Source organism: Diabrotica virgifera, chromosome 2, assembly GCF_917563875.1.
Source record: "Diabrotica virgifera virgifera chromosome 2, PGI_DIABVI_V3a".
NCBI lineage: Eukaryota > Metazoa > Arthropoda > Insecta > Coleoptera > Chrysomelidae > Diabrotica > Diabrotica virgifera.
Window position 1 is genome coordinate 68,950,177 of NC_065444.1, and position 16,733 is coordinate 68,966,909.

The window sequence follows — 16,733 nt, forward strand, 5'->3', positions numbered from 1 at the left end:
GGGTCGAAAGTCCCTTAGAATAACAAAAAGTTTCCTTTGAATGAGATATTTGAAATTAAAAATCACACTAAATTTTCTATTTTTTTCACCCCTGCAACTTATTAAAATAAACATTATAGAAGTTTTCAGGGACTTTCGGCCCTCGGTAATAATACAATCTTTCACTCTGGGATTAAATTTTTCAGAAATACTTATTCGTTTTCTCAGGATTCGAAAAAAATTAATGCATTTAAGAGACATTGGCGCGAAATTTTGCTCCTACGCCCTTAACCAGCTTTCTTTGTCTCTACCTCCAATTGATTGAAAGTCTCCTTTACATTAGTTACTGTGGTTCCCACAATGTCATCCGTGTATGCTAGTAGTAATTTTGATCCATTTACTGTCAGTTATTCTGTTCTAATTTGTGCTGTTCTTACTACTTTCTCCAGGATTATATTAAAAAAGGAAAGGTGACAATCTTTTTCTTGTTTCAGGCCACTACTTATTTCGAACGATTCTGAGAGTTTGTTACCTATCCGTACTCTGGATCTACAGCTATTTACACATATCTACACAAGCTGGACAAGTCTTTTTGGAACAGAAAGTTCTGCCATTGCATTCCACATTAGACCAGGGCTCATCTGTAAAAATATTAGCACATTTGGACGTTGAGAGGTGACTCAAATTTTTTTGCAGAAATTGCTTGAAAATAAATCAAATAATAATATTTGAGTTATCCTCCCTCTCAAAAAGGTCCGGAACATTGTTTAAATAATCAAAATGTCAAAAAATTAAGGAAACATTCGATTTCTTTCTTCGTTTTCTGATTATAACTTATAAAGTATTCATTTTCGAGAAAAGTTGTACTCACATAAAAGTTGCGTAATTAAATTTCCTGCAATATAGAATTAGTTACGAATTTATAAAATAGTCACCGTTGTTGCAAAATAGCGATAATTGCGAAAGAAACATACAAAAACAAGTATTCGCATTTTACGTTTTTCAACCATTTGTGCTACACTTAGGACCTTCATATTTCACCCAGAAAAACTATATGATACATTAAAATAATACTGTAAATTTCATTAAGATCGGTTCAATAGATTTTGCAAAATAAATTTTGCAATCCAGCTTTCGCAAAAAAAATTCATTTTTTCAAAATGTTACAGGACTGAAAATAAAGCAGATAGCAAGTTGAAATTGTTTTGCGTATATAAGTGTACTGTACCTTTCATTTGCAATTTTGCAAAATTAAAATCGATTAATTACCACGGCGTCAGAAATTTTTTTAAATTAACATTCATTATTGGTGCTACGCGCAGGACAGCGGATAGTTTGCTCTTATTGGACATTCCAATGACCTTTGATAATGATTGATACATTTTAATTTTTATTACATTTCGGTATAAATAAATAAATTTGTTTATTGCAAAATAAAAACACATACTCTATTCTTTCAAATAACACTTTTATTAGCAAAAACTTTATTGTTTATATATTTTAACTTAGAGAATAAAAGTTTATTATTTTTAAACATATGCAATTGTTTAAACAATATTTCACAAACAATAGTAAAATTAGTTTGATTTTTGTGGAATTAAAATACAACAAAATATAGAGTAAGAAAATAATATATTAGATAAAGATTAGAAGAAATTTTGGTGGAAATCAACTTGTGTGAATCGAACACCGCTGTCCTGCGCGTAGCACCAAAAATTAGTGTTTATTTAAAAAATTTCCTGACGCCGTGGTAATTAATCGATTTTAATTTTGCAAATTGCAAATGAAAGGTATAGTACACTTCTATAAGCAAAAAAAATTTAACTTGCTATCTGCTTTATTTTCAGTCCTGTAACATTTTGAAAAAATGAATTTTTTTTGCGAAAGCTGGATTGCAAAATTTATTTTGCAAAATCTATTAAACCGATCTTAATAAAATTTACAGTATTGTTTTACTGTATCATAGAGTTTTTCTGGGTGAAATATGAAGATCCTAAGTATAGCATAAATGGTTGAAAAACGTAAAATGCGAATACTTGTTTTTGTATTGTTTTTTCGCAATTATTGCTATTTTGCAACAAGGGTGACCATTTTTAAAATTTTTCACTAATTTTATATTGTAGGAAATTTAATTACACAACTTTTATGTCAGTAAAACTTTTCTCGAAAATGAACACTTTTACAGTTATAATCAAAAAACGAAAACAAAAATCGAATTTTTCCTTAATTTTTTGACATTTTGATTATTTAAACAATGTTCCGGACCTTTTTGAGAGGGAGGATAACTCAAATATTATTATTTGATTTATTTTCAAGCAATTTATGCAAAAAAATTTGAGTCATTTCTCAACGTCCATCTCAAAACAGATGCGCCCTGGACTACATCTGTTCCATGTTAATGCTGGTGTACGCTTGTCGAAAATTTATGCAGATATTATGGATAGTTCTATTAAATTCCCACCCCTTTTCAAGCAGCTGCCTTAGAGTAAAAATCTGATCTATGGTCGATATATTTTTTCTGAAGCCGGCTTGGTATTCCCTTATGAAATTTTCTACAAACGGTGTTATCCTACTTAATAGGATGTTCGATAAGATTTTATTATGACGTATTAAGTAGAGATGCCTCTATAATTAAAGCACTTTGTTTTGTCTAGTTTTTTATGGATGAGGATTATTACACTTTCGTGCCATTTTGTTGGTATTTTTTCTTCGTTCCATGTAAGTGTTATTATTTTGTGTATTTGTCTATTTTAAGTTTTTCCTCCGTACTTAAGGAGTTCAGCCAGTATGCTAGTATATTGTCCGGAGCCTGGAACTTTTGCGTTCAAGTTGTTAATTGATTGCAATGTTTCGTCTATGTTTGTGCCCACTATAAGAGTCCGATGTGTTCAATTTGTTAATTGCTTGCAATGTTTCGTCCTCTGTAAGAGTCTAATTTTGATTGCAGTTATTGCTAATATCTCGTCTATTGGTGACCGACTAGATCTGACGCAACTTTGATATTCACTTAGTCGATGGTCTCCAATACACGCTGTAAGCAACCTACGGCGTCTATTGGAGACAACCGGCTAAGTCGGTGGTCACTTCTCAATTCACCCCATAATTTGAATTTGTTTTAGAATTACATACTCTTTTTTAACTATTTTCGGTTGTAAGATAGTTTTTGTCCTTCAAAGTTTATTAAAAGTAACAAAAATGAACAATTACAGCGTGACGCTGTACGCAGCCTACAGCGTCTATTACCAGACTACCAGAAACCACCGGCTTAGAACTTCTAGAATTGTATTAGAGTATTTTATATTTGTCTAGGATTATTAAAAAACTCAGGTTTAAAGTAAAAATAAAAATAAAAATGGCATTCTTTATTAAATTCCGATAACATTGAAATTAATGTTAAAAACAAATTTAAATTTTTAAAATAATACAGAATTTTTTAAAAACCTTCATTACTGGAAATACGTATATAAAATGTATATATAGAAAACAATATATAAAATACAAAAAAAACAATTTCAATACTACACCCATGATACAATAAATTTAGGAGATATGACACCAAAGTGTTTCAAATTCGTTCGGTTCTGCGCATGACGTCAATACGTGACTAGTTAGCGGCGCCAATTTGAAATAACCTATGGATAACACGAAGAGTGGAAGCATTGTGGTAACAAAATTACGGATTATTTATGTTAAATTTCTTTTTACGAAACGTAGTGATAAAGTAATGGATTTATTGAAGACAAAATAGGCAAATGTGCACTTAAAATAGTGATGTTTTCATTAAAATTATTATCACACTAACGTAATTATGACATTCACTGAATCCAATGAGAAAAACCTTTACCTACTAAATTTCAATACTTTCCGTTATTAAAAAGGTTTTTCGCATCTTCATCAGTCCCGTCTTTGAGAGTATGTGGAATCTTATTTTCGTTAGAGGTTTGGTCATCACATCTGTAACTTGTTCTGCAGTGGAAATTTGTGTGAAGGATTTTTAGTTTGATCACAATTTCTTAGGTTATATCTTCCTGTTTCCATATCTACCGATTCTTTTATGGTCATCACCATTCTGTGAGATTATTTCAGTATCGATCTCATTTTGTTCTAATTGAGAAATAGCTATATAATGATGGTCATATTTAGAATTATTTTCTATAAGGAGGTATTGTAGAGGCAATTGAACTCGTTTCTGACAACCAGTTTTTCCAAATGTTTAACCTGTTACATAAATATCAGAAACAAACAACAACAAATGACAAAAATGTCGGGATCGTCACGTATTGACGTCACTTGACATTTGACAGGAGCTGCGTGGTGTCATATCTTCGGTTTCATTATATCATGTACTACACCGTTCATTCCCCTCTCTTAGATTTTAGATTGCTCAATAATCTAAACATCACTCGGTTTATTAACTTTCTCAAAACCTCTAAAGTTTTGGTATCATGTTTTTTGCTTAACAGAATTGGTTTCAGTCTTCTTTGTGCAATCGCACCATGGCGTTGCAGTGTGATTGCAGTACAACTTAATGTTCATTACAAGTACAGGAGCGCCCTCTATTTCCATATGTTTTCTACTCACGACTTCGTATTTGACGTCATGCAAGCCCGTTTGGCGGTCTCTGCGTCTTGTTACTTCGCGTTGGTTATAGCACTTTACTGCGTCTCTTTTCCGTTCTTTACCGTGAATGTGCCTGCAAAAAATCGTTCGTATCAAAAATCAAAATACTTAAGATATATTTTTACGTAATATAATATGAAATCACTTATGGAATAAAATAATTTCTGTCCTTGTTAAAAAAATATATAAAAACGCTAGGATCGGTCGAGTTTTATACATAAATATGCGATTACTAAAGATGAATTTAAATGTACAGGGTGATCCACGCAAGCTTAGTATAGTCCATAAGTTTTATTTGTAAGGGAACACCCTGTATATTTTTAAAAGCTCCTTAAGGCTATGGGTACATAATTCGCAAATATTTTACGTGTATCCCTACTTTTTCTGTCTTTACACGGCAAATTACACTGTAGTAAAATTCACACTGGTATGGATATGTAAACATTACTAGAATGTCATTCTACTTGAAAATGTCATCATTAATTTAAAGAGATGGGTTTTGAATGTTCTTGGATAACTGTTATTTTTATAATTGCAAATTATTAATTCAGTTAATAAATGTGATAATTTTTTCACTAACTATGTATTCAGTGATTGTAATAATTTATTTGTACAACAAAGACTAATACTCAATCGAAAAAAGAGAAAAAGTGTTAAAGTGATTTTTTAATAATATATTGTTATGGAACGCTTACAATTTTGAACATCTTTAACAAAATACTTGGATCACAGAATATATTATCCTGATGTATTCTCTGCTTGGATCTTCCACAAATAATACACAATAAATAACTTTTTATTAAGTTCACGTCTTAAATCAATTATTTATCAAATACATTATATATCAATAATATTTAATCAATAACTTAACATATTCCCGATGCAATGTCAAATATTTAAAATTGTCACTGATTGTCCGTGTCTGACTGACAATATATGCTGACAATATTATATTCGGCTGAGTGCGTTGTAAGACAAAGATAGATTTGGAAAATATTACCACGGCATTGTGTTTATTTTTTTCGAATCCAGAAAAAACCAATAAATATTTTTGAAAAATTTAAACGCAGAATGAAAGACTAAATTATTACCGAGGGCCGAAAGTCCCTTAGAATAAATAAGAAGTTTATTTTGAATGATATATTTGAAATTAAAAATCACACTAAATTTTCTCTTAGCTTTTCACCCCTGTAACTTATTAAAATAAACATTATAGAAGTTCTCAGGGACTTTCGGCCCTCGCTAATAACGTGATCTTTCATTCTGCGTTTACATTTTTCAAAAACACTTATTAGTTTTCTCAGGATTCGAAAAAAATGAATCCCCATTTGAACAGCATTGCAGCCGAAAATACGTACCGATCCTCTTAACCTGATCTCAACGAACTACATCATGTACGGTCTATTATGAAATACAAGGTGAAATTTTGAAATTATAAAGTGTGAAAACCACCAACAACTAAGGTGGACAGGGCATGTACTTGGACTAGAAACTTTCTTTTTTTCTTCTTACAGTGCCTGTCCGCTCCGGATGTTGGCTGTCAGCATGGCTATCCTAATTTTGCTTACTGTTATTCGGAATAGTCCAATTGTAGATGTATGAACCACTTTCTCAGATTTTGAAGCCAAGATATTCTTCTTCTCCCTGGTCTCCTCTTTCCAAATACCCTGCCCTGTAGTGATGTTGATTATAGTTACTTTCGAGTACTCGTTACAAATCGTTACGTTTGTATAAAGTAATCATTTACAGTATTCGTTACTTTGATTACTATGATTACTTTTGTATTTGAGTACATACCAGTAATCATATCGAGAATCGTATTTCTCAGTAGTTAGGTATTTTGTATAGGTATTCCCATATAACAACGACCTTCACCGATCTGGTTAAGGGATAAAAATGATTTGATGATTACTTTTGTTACTTGTGTATTTGACTACCGGTAATCATATCGATAATCGTATTTCTCAGTCCTCACCCTCACACCCTTAAAACGCTTCATACCGATAACGATATTCGATAACACTCGTAAAATACCGGTCCCATCCGGTACTCGCTGGGATACGATTGGTAGAAAGTAATCAAGTGATACTGTTTCTATCAAGTGATAAGGTTGTTGATAGAATTGTCGTTACTCGCTATGATACGATTGGTACGAAGTAATCAAAGTAGATACAATAGTCGTTACTCGCTCTGATACGATTAGTAGCGAAGTAACGAAGTAATCAGAGTAATCAAAGTAACGATTTGCCTCTCTGTATAGTAATCGTTACTTTCGGTATTCGTAAGTAACGAGTACTTTGTAACGAATACATACTTTTTCAACATCTAACATCTCTACTGCCCTGAATAATGAGTTGCAACAAGCCATACCTCTGTTCATTCCTCATAACATGGCCAAGATATTCTAGTTTCCTCTCATCGATATTGCGTTAACAATCCCGCATTCCTTGCCCATTCTACGTAGAACCTCAACATTAGTCACACGATCCATCCATGAAATCCTTAAAATGCGTCTGTAACAGTACATCTCGAAGGCCTCGAGTTTACTTAAAGAATCATCGAAAACCTCTGCTCGATATAATAACGTAGAAAATACATAGAATCTAGTATTGCATTGGTTGTTGATTAACCAAAAGTCGTGTATTCAATATTTCGCGCTTATGGACTAACCATATACTTGTTTTTTTCGTATTGAGTGTTGTGAAAACAACAGTTAAATTAATTCGCTTTATGTAAATCTTTCTTGTAAATTTTTGGGATAATCTCTATTAGTATATATATTTTAGTTCTCTCAAAAGTTTGTGTTATGTAGGCACAAAAGATAACGCACATGTGGTTGCTATTAGAAGAGACATTCTAGCCTTGCGAACTAAGGCCGCTATTATATTAGGCAACTGGTGACGCCACCAAGTTGCTCCACCAGTGACTCATGACGTCACGGAGCATTTAAGTAAATGAGACCTATTAGACTACGGCAACTGGTTGCGCCACCAGAAATTGTTGTCGATCTGGTGGCCGAACCAGTCCACCAGCCGGGTAACCGGGTCTGGTGGTGCCACCAAGCCAGGGCATTATGTTATATGGACCCTATTAGACTGAGCAACTGGTGTCGGCCACCACTAGTTCATTTGTATTGTAATCGAGTGCTTCGTATTCCTTTTCTATTAACTTCTATATTTTCTATTAACAAGCGTATATTTTTCTAAAACCTTTTTTGTTGATTTATACGTATGCTATATTAAAAAGTTCTTCTCGCAGATTTAGCCGTTAATTGTTTATTCATTGTTTAAACAATAAAAGCTCTTTTTATATTTTAGAAATATCGGTGAATTCATCACTTTACCTTGATCAAAAATGTTTCTATATTGTTTTTAATTATGCTGAATCCGAATGTGACGTTAATCGGATAATTTAAAAAAATTGAGCTTCTATATATAGGTACAGTATGTCTGCGTAACTTGGAACCATATGGGAAACTTTTTTCTTAGCAATTTTACGAAAAAAAAATATTCTTTATAAAATGCTCTGCATAGTCTATGTTATACGAGGTATGTCAAGAAAATTGTATGTAAAGTACCTTTAGATTTCACAACATCGAAAATTGTTATTATGAAAAGTTGTTAAGAATTAAAAAAACTATGTTTTGGGACGCATTAATTTTATTAAATCATTCTAATTGAAAAAAAAATGCAATACCCAACATCATTTTATTACAAATATCTATAAGTATTTTATTATTAATTTTACGAAAAAAGTTATTTTTTACAAAAAGCTTTATATGGTCTAAAATCTAAGATGCAATCATAATATATAAACTTTTATCAATTCTATACGAGGTATGTTAAAAAATATGAATTTCGTCCAAGAGTAAAGTACCTTTACAGTTCATAATATTTCAATTAGAAGAATGTAATTGCATATTCAAACATAGCTTTTAATTCCGAACAACTTTTTATAAAACATTTTTCGATATTGTTTAATATAAGGATACTTAACTCTTAAGCGAAATTCACCTTTTTTGACATACCTCGTATAAAATTCACAAAATTTTAATCTGATGGTTGCATCTTATGGTAGGGGAGCAAAGTATGCTAAATGTGCAGTCACTCGAGCGCTTTGGGGACCTATTGGGTTGTGATTATTAGGTCCTAAAACCAAAAAAAGTTAAGTAAAATTTTCCATTTTAGCGGGCGCTTGCCATTTTTTAATTTAATTTTCCATTTCCATTAATCGTTTTTTCCGAATATAGCGCCATCTATCCATAATTCGAAAAAATGTTTCGAATAAAAGTTGCTTATTTTTATGCAGAGAATTCAAATATGCAATAAAAAATGGGGGCTCCCATTTAAGATTTTAAAGTAACCCCCCACCCCACCTCCGTGGGGGGTCGCGTTTGGTACCATTCGATATATTTTTCAAAAATATTAAATAAGTGTATTTTGCAGTTTTTCGATCTGATGTTTATTTTGCTAAATATCGCGGGATTTGTATTTAAAATTTAAAATTTACCCCCCACCCCTCTCTGCGAGGGGTCGTGTTTGGTATCTATCGATAGATTTTTGAAAAATATTGAACGTGTAGTTTTTAGTTTTTCGATCTGACGTTCATTTCGCGAAATATTCGCCTTTTTCTTGTGAAACTTTGTGACTCACCAATTCCCTTACGCCCCGCTCAAATCGTCAGATTTTTTAAATATACACTGTTTTGCATGTACTTAACTTACCTTATCTTAATCTGACAATTTCGAGTATTTTTAAGGATAGATTTCTTTTTTTCGGGCCCCCCTAAACGAACTCCCCTGTGTTAAGAGCCAATATATGGCAGAGGTACATCTGCAGGGTACCACGTTTCTCCCCATATGATAATCTGACGCGCTCGAGTAACTGCAAAAATCCCCGCTTGGGCTCCCCTACCATTATATTTTATACTAATAAGAGCATTTTATGAAGAATAATTTTTTTTCGTAAAATTGATAACAAACAAGTTTCCAATTGCATTTGATTATTTTTCCAATTCCAATTCATTTTATTATTTTTGCTGGTGACTATTCTCGGCCACCAGTTGCCCGTGCTAACAATTTGGTGGGCCCACTAGTTGCGCCACCAGTTACCTAGACTAATAGAGCCCTAAGAAAAACATGTGTGTCGCCCTTTTTCAGGCAGAAAAGTGTAAATTAAGATATTAATGCAGTGATTTTGAATATAATTTTAGCAGTCCATTCTCAGGGTCCAAGGCGACTAGTTCGTGTGTTGCTCTGTTGTTCTCCCGCTCGCAATAATTACCACGCACTCTAAATTTTAAGACGGTACCTAATGGGTATAATAAAGACTCTCTTTCGCTACTAAGACGATTAATTGTTAATTCCGTGCATTGATTCAGTCAATTTGTACTCTACGAGCTCCCTAGCGGGAAAGTTTTGGGGTAGTTCTGATTTCTTTCATTATATATGGATTTTGGGCTGCTGAATCCGAATATGAGGCTTGCGGACAAAATTTCTTGCTGGAACATTGAAAAAATCGCGAGAAAATCGAAAAATTTCAGCTTTTTTCCGCGTTTATGCTCAAATCTCGAAAACTATTAACTTTTAGTAAATTATCTATTAACAGAAATTAAAGCACTTAAAATTATCTACAAATATCACTATTTACTTTTTTTCAGACGAACCGTTCGGTCTAAAGTGCAAGTTGAAAATTGCCAATTTTTAACGGTCTCGGCAAAACCCACCTTTTACATTCCAAAACTTTAGTTTTATTAGAGTGCTGTCATTTGATAAATTTCTCCTAGTTTTCTGTACAAATAATAAATGTTAGTTCATAATATGAATATGGTATGTCTCTTCTCACAGCTTCCATGAATCCATTCCATCCTAAAATACCGAGAATGTCTCTTTTTCCCTTAGAGCCACAGAAGATCAGGCACAGATGGAGTCACAGTTTCAGTTGGTGTGAACATTTCCTTCGGATCTTGATTTCTGATAAACCTTGAGGTTTTGTCCTTTCAAAATGTATTAGTTGAACAGCTCTCTGACTTCCATAAACCTAAGGTGCGGGTTTAGTTTTTAGTCGAGGAATTTATTGGTTAGTAGCTATTGCATGTTTTGGTGCAATACAAGAAATGCCAGCCATGACGTAAAGAGTGTGGTATCCGTCGATTGTATGTACGTTAATCCTTTCTGTCCCAACGCTGCATATATGTTTTTGAAAAAATGGGTCTGTATTCCCAGCCGCCGTATATATACGGTCAAGGTGTTATGATCTCAATTTACCAAAGCCGAAAATATGCGTTGCTTATAAAATTTTAGACTCATCGGTGTCCCAATGCCGTATAAATATGTCCGAAAATGTTAGATTATTGTTCCCAAAGCCTCAAAATGTTGGCACCTAAGACAGGCCATGCGGACCCATTGCCGTATACAGGGTGAGGCAGATAACTGGCCTATTAGAAATATCTCGAGAACTAAAGGCAACAGAATCATGAAAATTGGAATAAGGGGGTTTTGAAGGATGATCTATTAAATGAAAATATTTTCATCTCTTTGCAACTTCCGGTTATTCCGGTTATAACTTCGTTTTTTTAAATGGGACACCCTGTATATTTTTACATTTTTGGATTTTCTTCGATGTCTTCTTTCTTAAAATATAAAGTTTTGTAATATTATACAGGGTATTTTAAAAGATAATTACGTTTTTTTATTAATTTCGTAGCAACATTCACACCCTGTAGAATTGTAGTAGTTTGACATCTAAAACTCTACTTACGTTCAAATGATTTTTAATATACTCTACTATTGTTAAGAATCATTAGTATAGCTAAATTTTTAATTTTAGTATACAGGGTTGGTCGAAACTCGGAATGAGTATTTTCTGAGTTTTCTTAAATGGAACACCCTGTATTTTAGTATTGTAATGAAATGATATTTTATGGTACTTTTTTATTTCTTAAGCATTCCCTATACCTAACTGCTTTAATTTGTGCTTAATTGTTAATCGCACCAACAATCTTAACTAAGTAGGTATTTCGAAAGGACCAGTCTGGATTAATATGTATTTATTTCTGAAAAATTATTTGGGATTGAGTATTTTCACGGCCAACCTAATAAAATTTTACGTATTTTTTGTTGCAATTAATGTTTAGCTTGAATCACCAATAACTCACAAATTAAAGCAGTTAGATATAGGGAATGCTTAAGAAATAAAAAAGTACTATAAAATATCATTTCACTACAATACAAAAATACAGGGTGTTCCATTTAAGAAAACTCAGAAAATACTCATTCCGAGTTTCGACCAACCCTGTATACTAAAATTAAAAATTTAGCTATACTAATGATTCTTAACAATAGTAGAGTATATTAAAAATCATTTGAACGTAAGTAGAGGTTTAGATGTCAAACTACTACAATTCTACAGGGTGTGAATGTTGCTACGAAATTAATAAAAAAACGTAATTATCTTTTAAAATACCCTGTATAATATTACAAAACCTTATATTTTAAGAAAGAAGACATCGAAGAGAATCCAAAAATGTAAAAATATACAGGGTGTCCCATTTAAAAAAACGAAGTTATAAGCAACTTCCGGTATAACCGGAAGTTGCAAATATTTTCATTTAATAGATCATCCTTCAAAACCCCTTTATTCCAATTTTCATGATTCTGTTGCCTTTAGTTCTCGAGATATTTCTAATAGGCCAGTTATCTGCCTCACCCTATATATTTGTTCACATATTTTAGATATATCTATATTGTAGCACTGGTGGCAACGCTTATAGGTAGCTGCTAGAAGCGTTTGTAGCCACAGAAAAGACCAGAAACAAAAATAAGCGAATCGAGATACATGTCTGCAAGATGCGGAATCGGCCTTTGCGTAGTGTCATGTTTTGAAGAGTACCACACAAAAGAAAACTTTTAATGTTAATTTACATAACATTATTTTTTTTTAAGTTAGTTACATTTTTCAAGTTGGTTTTGCTCTCTGATGAGTACTTTTGAAAAGAAAACGTTTAAGTTGGTTAAAAAAAACTCATTAAAAAACATGTTTTGGTCATTTATTTGTTTATTTATATGCGACGTTTGTATAAGGCAATGGGGCTCTAAACATGAAAAAACCTTTGTGATTGAGAGACCAACATGCAAGTTAGGGCCTGGCATAGAAAGGGTTAAATCAGCGTTTTCGTACACCGTTGTGTAAAGCACGGCTGGTCAATTTTCTGCGGATCGCCTGCGATTGCTGACACTTCCAGATAAGCAACGCGCTTGCTCAAAGTCTTGTAGCGGCAGTAAGGCCCAGATAGTTGGTCTCACCATTCCTTGCAGGGTTGGCCGTTTTCTCTACAAAAAGTACGGCTCAAGAAAATAGGTTGATGTAGTTTCCTCTTTGGGGTTTTGTTCATCCTATACAGAAGCTGTTCGCCTGGAAGTGTCAGCATTCGCAGGCGATCCGCAGAAAATTGACCTGCCGTGCTTTACACAGCAGGTGTACGATAACACTGATTTTAACGTACATACAATCGACGAATTCCACACTTTTCACGTCATATGTGGTATTTCTTGTATTGCACCAAAACATGCAGTAGCTCCTAAGCAATCCATTCCTCGGATAAAAAAGAAACCCGCGCCTGAGGTTTATGGAAGTCAGAGAGCTGTTCAACTAATTCATTTTAAAAGGACAAAACCTCAAGGTTTATCAGAAATCACGATAACAGATCCGAAGGAAATGTTCACACCAACTGAAACTGTGACTCCATATGTGCCTGATCTTCTGTGGTCTCTGAAAAGCAGTGACATTCCCAGTCTCTTAGGACGGAATGTACTCATGGAAGCTGTCACAAGAGACATACCATACATATGAACTAACATTTATTATTTGTACAGAAAACTAGGAGAAATTTATCAAATGACAGCATTCTAATAAAAAATAAAGTTTTGGAATGGAAAAAGTGGGTTTTTCCGAGACCGTTAAAAATTGGCAATTTTCAACTTGTACTTTAGACCGAACGGTTCGTCTGAAAAAAAAAGTAAATAGTGATATTTGTAGATAATTTTAAGTACTTAAATTTCTGTTACCAGACCATTTACCAAAAGTTAATAGTTTTCGAGATTTGAGCAAAAAAGCGGAAAAAAGCTGAAATTTTTCGCTTTTTTCGCGATTTCTTCAATGTCCCGGCAAGAAATTTTGTCCGCAAACCTCATATTCGGATTTAACAGCCCAAAATCCATATAATATATGGATTTCATTATATTATAATGAAAGAAATCAGAACTACCCCAAAACTTTCCCAGTCAAAACACAATTTTATTGAAACACATGTGTTAAACTCGTTGTTAATAAATGGTTTGTTCGTTTAACACTTTTATTTCTCGTTTGCACAACAGACCAAATAAATCTTAGAACCAGCTGCCCTAAAAGTTCACTAGTTTGTTAATATCGAAGGACATTTCTCTGCTTTCGGGCATACGCGTGAAGTTCAAAAATATTCACCTATGTCCAATTAGGCAAAAGGTAATACACTTTTCGCTACGGTGGGGTAAGATTCAGTAAAAAGTCTCACCATTGAGATCAAGTTATTTTTTTCATTCAATTCACTTAAAGACGCTGTTCCAACTTTTTTGCACTTCGAAAACTAATTTTACTCTAATTCCTCAAAATAGTGTGGAATTTAGGCGATGACCTCATCATTCATTGCAAAACGTCATCCTCCAAGCCTTTTTAAGTTTGATAACAAGAAATAGTCCAAAGGGGCTAAATCTGGCGAATATGGTTAACGATCGATCAATTCGAATGATAATTAATGTAATTTTGCCTGTACAACGATGTGTGGTATTAATTAAATAGTTATTTTCCTAACTAGTGCGGAAAGTGATACTTTCACGCACGAGACTGCCGTTGACCCGAACGACGCGATACCGGAGTTCGAGCAAGCAGTCGAGTGCGGGAAAGACACTTTCCGCATGACTTAGGAACAATATTTTTTCTAGGGCTGTACGTTTGGAAAAAGCCACAAAAAATAGTTATATCAATTTTTATTTAGAAGTGAAAATACACAAATTAATTCTTTGACAAGGTTGTCAAAATCAAACTTTCAATATAATGGGTTACCACGACGACGATATTGGTTTCCATGACGACGATTCAAAACCATTGTAATTTGGTCTCACTTTTAAATATTATGTCAAAATAATTTTATTTGATCGAATTATCGCGCTAGTTTCATTAAAACATGAACACAATAAGATAAAGGCTATAGCGGGATAAGATGGTCAAAATTGCACCAGGCTCGATTCAGTTTTGGGTTTAGCCATTCGAAAATATATAATTGAAAACTCACTCAGCCAAATTTTCATGTCCCTAGGTGCACCGGGGGGTCCGCTATGGAAAAAAACGTGTTTTTTTGAAAACATTTTTTTCCAGACGCTGTATTGCTGCAAAAAATCTGAAAAAATTAACGAATGCGTATCTTAACAACACAAAGCTGCCTGATTTTTTTCAGATTTTTAGCTTTAAAATTGAGCGCAGAAAAAATTTTCGAAATTTTCAAAAAAATTTTAGGTTATGTTGTAAATTTTTCGCCAACTTTAAAATATTTTTGTTTTGTGTATTTTTTTCCATTCTTTCGAATGGCATAGGCTGTATTATTATTTTCGACGAGGAAAATACCTAAAAATCGAAAAAACTATTTTTTTTTGGCATAACTACTTAAGTAATAATTTTTTTTTAAATAATAAAATAAGAAAATCTATGGTTTCGTTTTGATTAAAAAAATTTAAAAAAATAAATAAAAAAAAATTTTTATTAAACGTTAATTGGGAATTATTATTTAAATAAATAATTATTAAATTATTTGAATTACTTAATTGATTAAATAGTGCAACCTAAAGAGTGCAGAGTGTTTAAAGGGATTAATAAATTAATTATTAAAAAGTTACTACACAATCATGAAATTACAAAATTCAAATTAATATATAGCATGGTGCAAAGAAAGGAATAAATTCGTTATTTCGTAAACTGGCGACTTTTGTAGAAATACCGAAACGGGTCGAGTGTGATACGAGTGACGTCATCCATCTGGGCGTGATGACGTAATAGATGATTTTTTAAATGAGAATATAGGTAGTGTGGCAACTCATTTCAAAGGATATTCAGTTCTCTATTCATTAATATAAACACTAACACAATTATTTATACAGGGTGACCAAAAAAATTTGAATTAAATTAATTGACATAAAAAGAAGAATTTAAGTAATGTATTTACTTCAAAATATATTTTACTGCTGTTAGAAAACAGAAGAAAATGTTTGAGATATAAACACTGCTTTTCACTTAAATTCAATGTTTAAGCCAGCTCCTGCTAGCCACCTGCCTCTTGGAAGTTTGAACATTTTATTTAAGCGAAAAGCAATGTTTATTTTTCGAATAAACATTTTTTTCCCTTTTCTGAAAGTAAAATATATTACATTATTTTTTTTGTAAATTAATTTATTTAAAAAAAAAATTGGTCACTCTGTATAAATAATAAGGGTAATGTTTCCATTGTTTTCAATCTGGTGGGATGTGGAGTAATAGTTTTGATGTTATTTTATGTGCTATTAGATTGAAAATTTAGTCCTTTCTACTAATGGTAATGTTTATACTACTGAATAGAGAATTGAATAACCTTTTGAATAACCAAATTATAGAAAAGTCCCAGTGATTGGCTGTGTACCATAAATAAAAAACTTACACAGAAATAAAAAACTTCGGTTTGTATAATGGTATAAAATTCTATTAAAAAACTTTTAAAAAAGTCATCCAAATAGATTATAGAAAAACATCACAACATTCTCTATCTAGTCAGATCTTCTTCAGTGACATTCTGTTTAGTTACTGAAACTATAGCCCGCTAGTTGATATATTATTATGTAGTCTTCAAAATTACATAATTATTTATTAAAACTTCCCATATAAATACCTAGTTAATCATAAAAATGCCAAAGGAAATAGCTTCAGAACAACATTAAAATTATACTTTTGAAATGCGGCACAATGTCGATATTAATGGATTTTACTAAAGCTCAAAAGCAGCATGGCTTCCCTGCTCGAAAAACTGAAGGGGTAGTTGTCACAACGAGTTCGAGGTCAAGACGGAATTCGGTCTAT

At 32.6% G+C, this 16,733-nt stretch overlaps 1 protein-coding gene across 1 annotated transcript in view; it reads right to left on the minus strand.

Moving 5' to 3' along the window:
* Positions 1-3,326: 3,326 nt before the first annotated feature.
* Positions 3,327-16,733, minus strand: part of LOC126880069 (beta-1,4-galactosyltransferase 7) — a 34,200-nt gene continuing 20,793 nt past the window's right edge. The window contains exon 4 of the mRNA XM_050643728.1: positions 3,327-4,672. Within this exon, the coding sequence (XP_050499685.1) occupies positions 4,423-4,672 (250 nt within the window). The 3' untranslated portion in view covers positions 3,327-4,422. The remainder of the gene's footprint in view (positions 4,673-16,733) is intronic.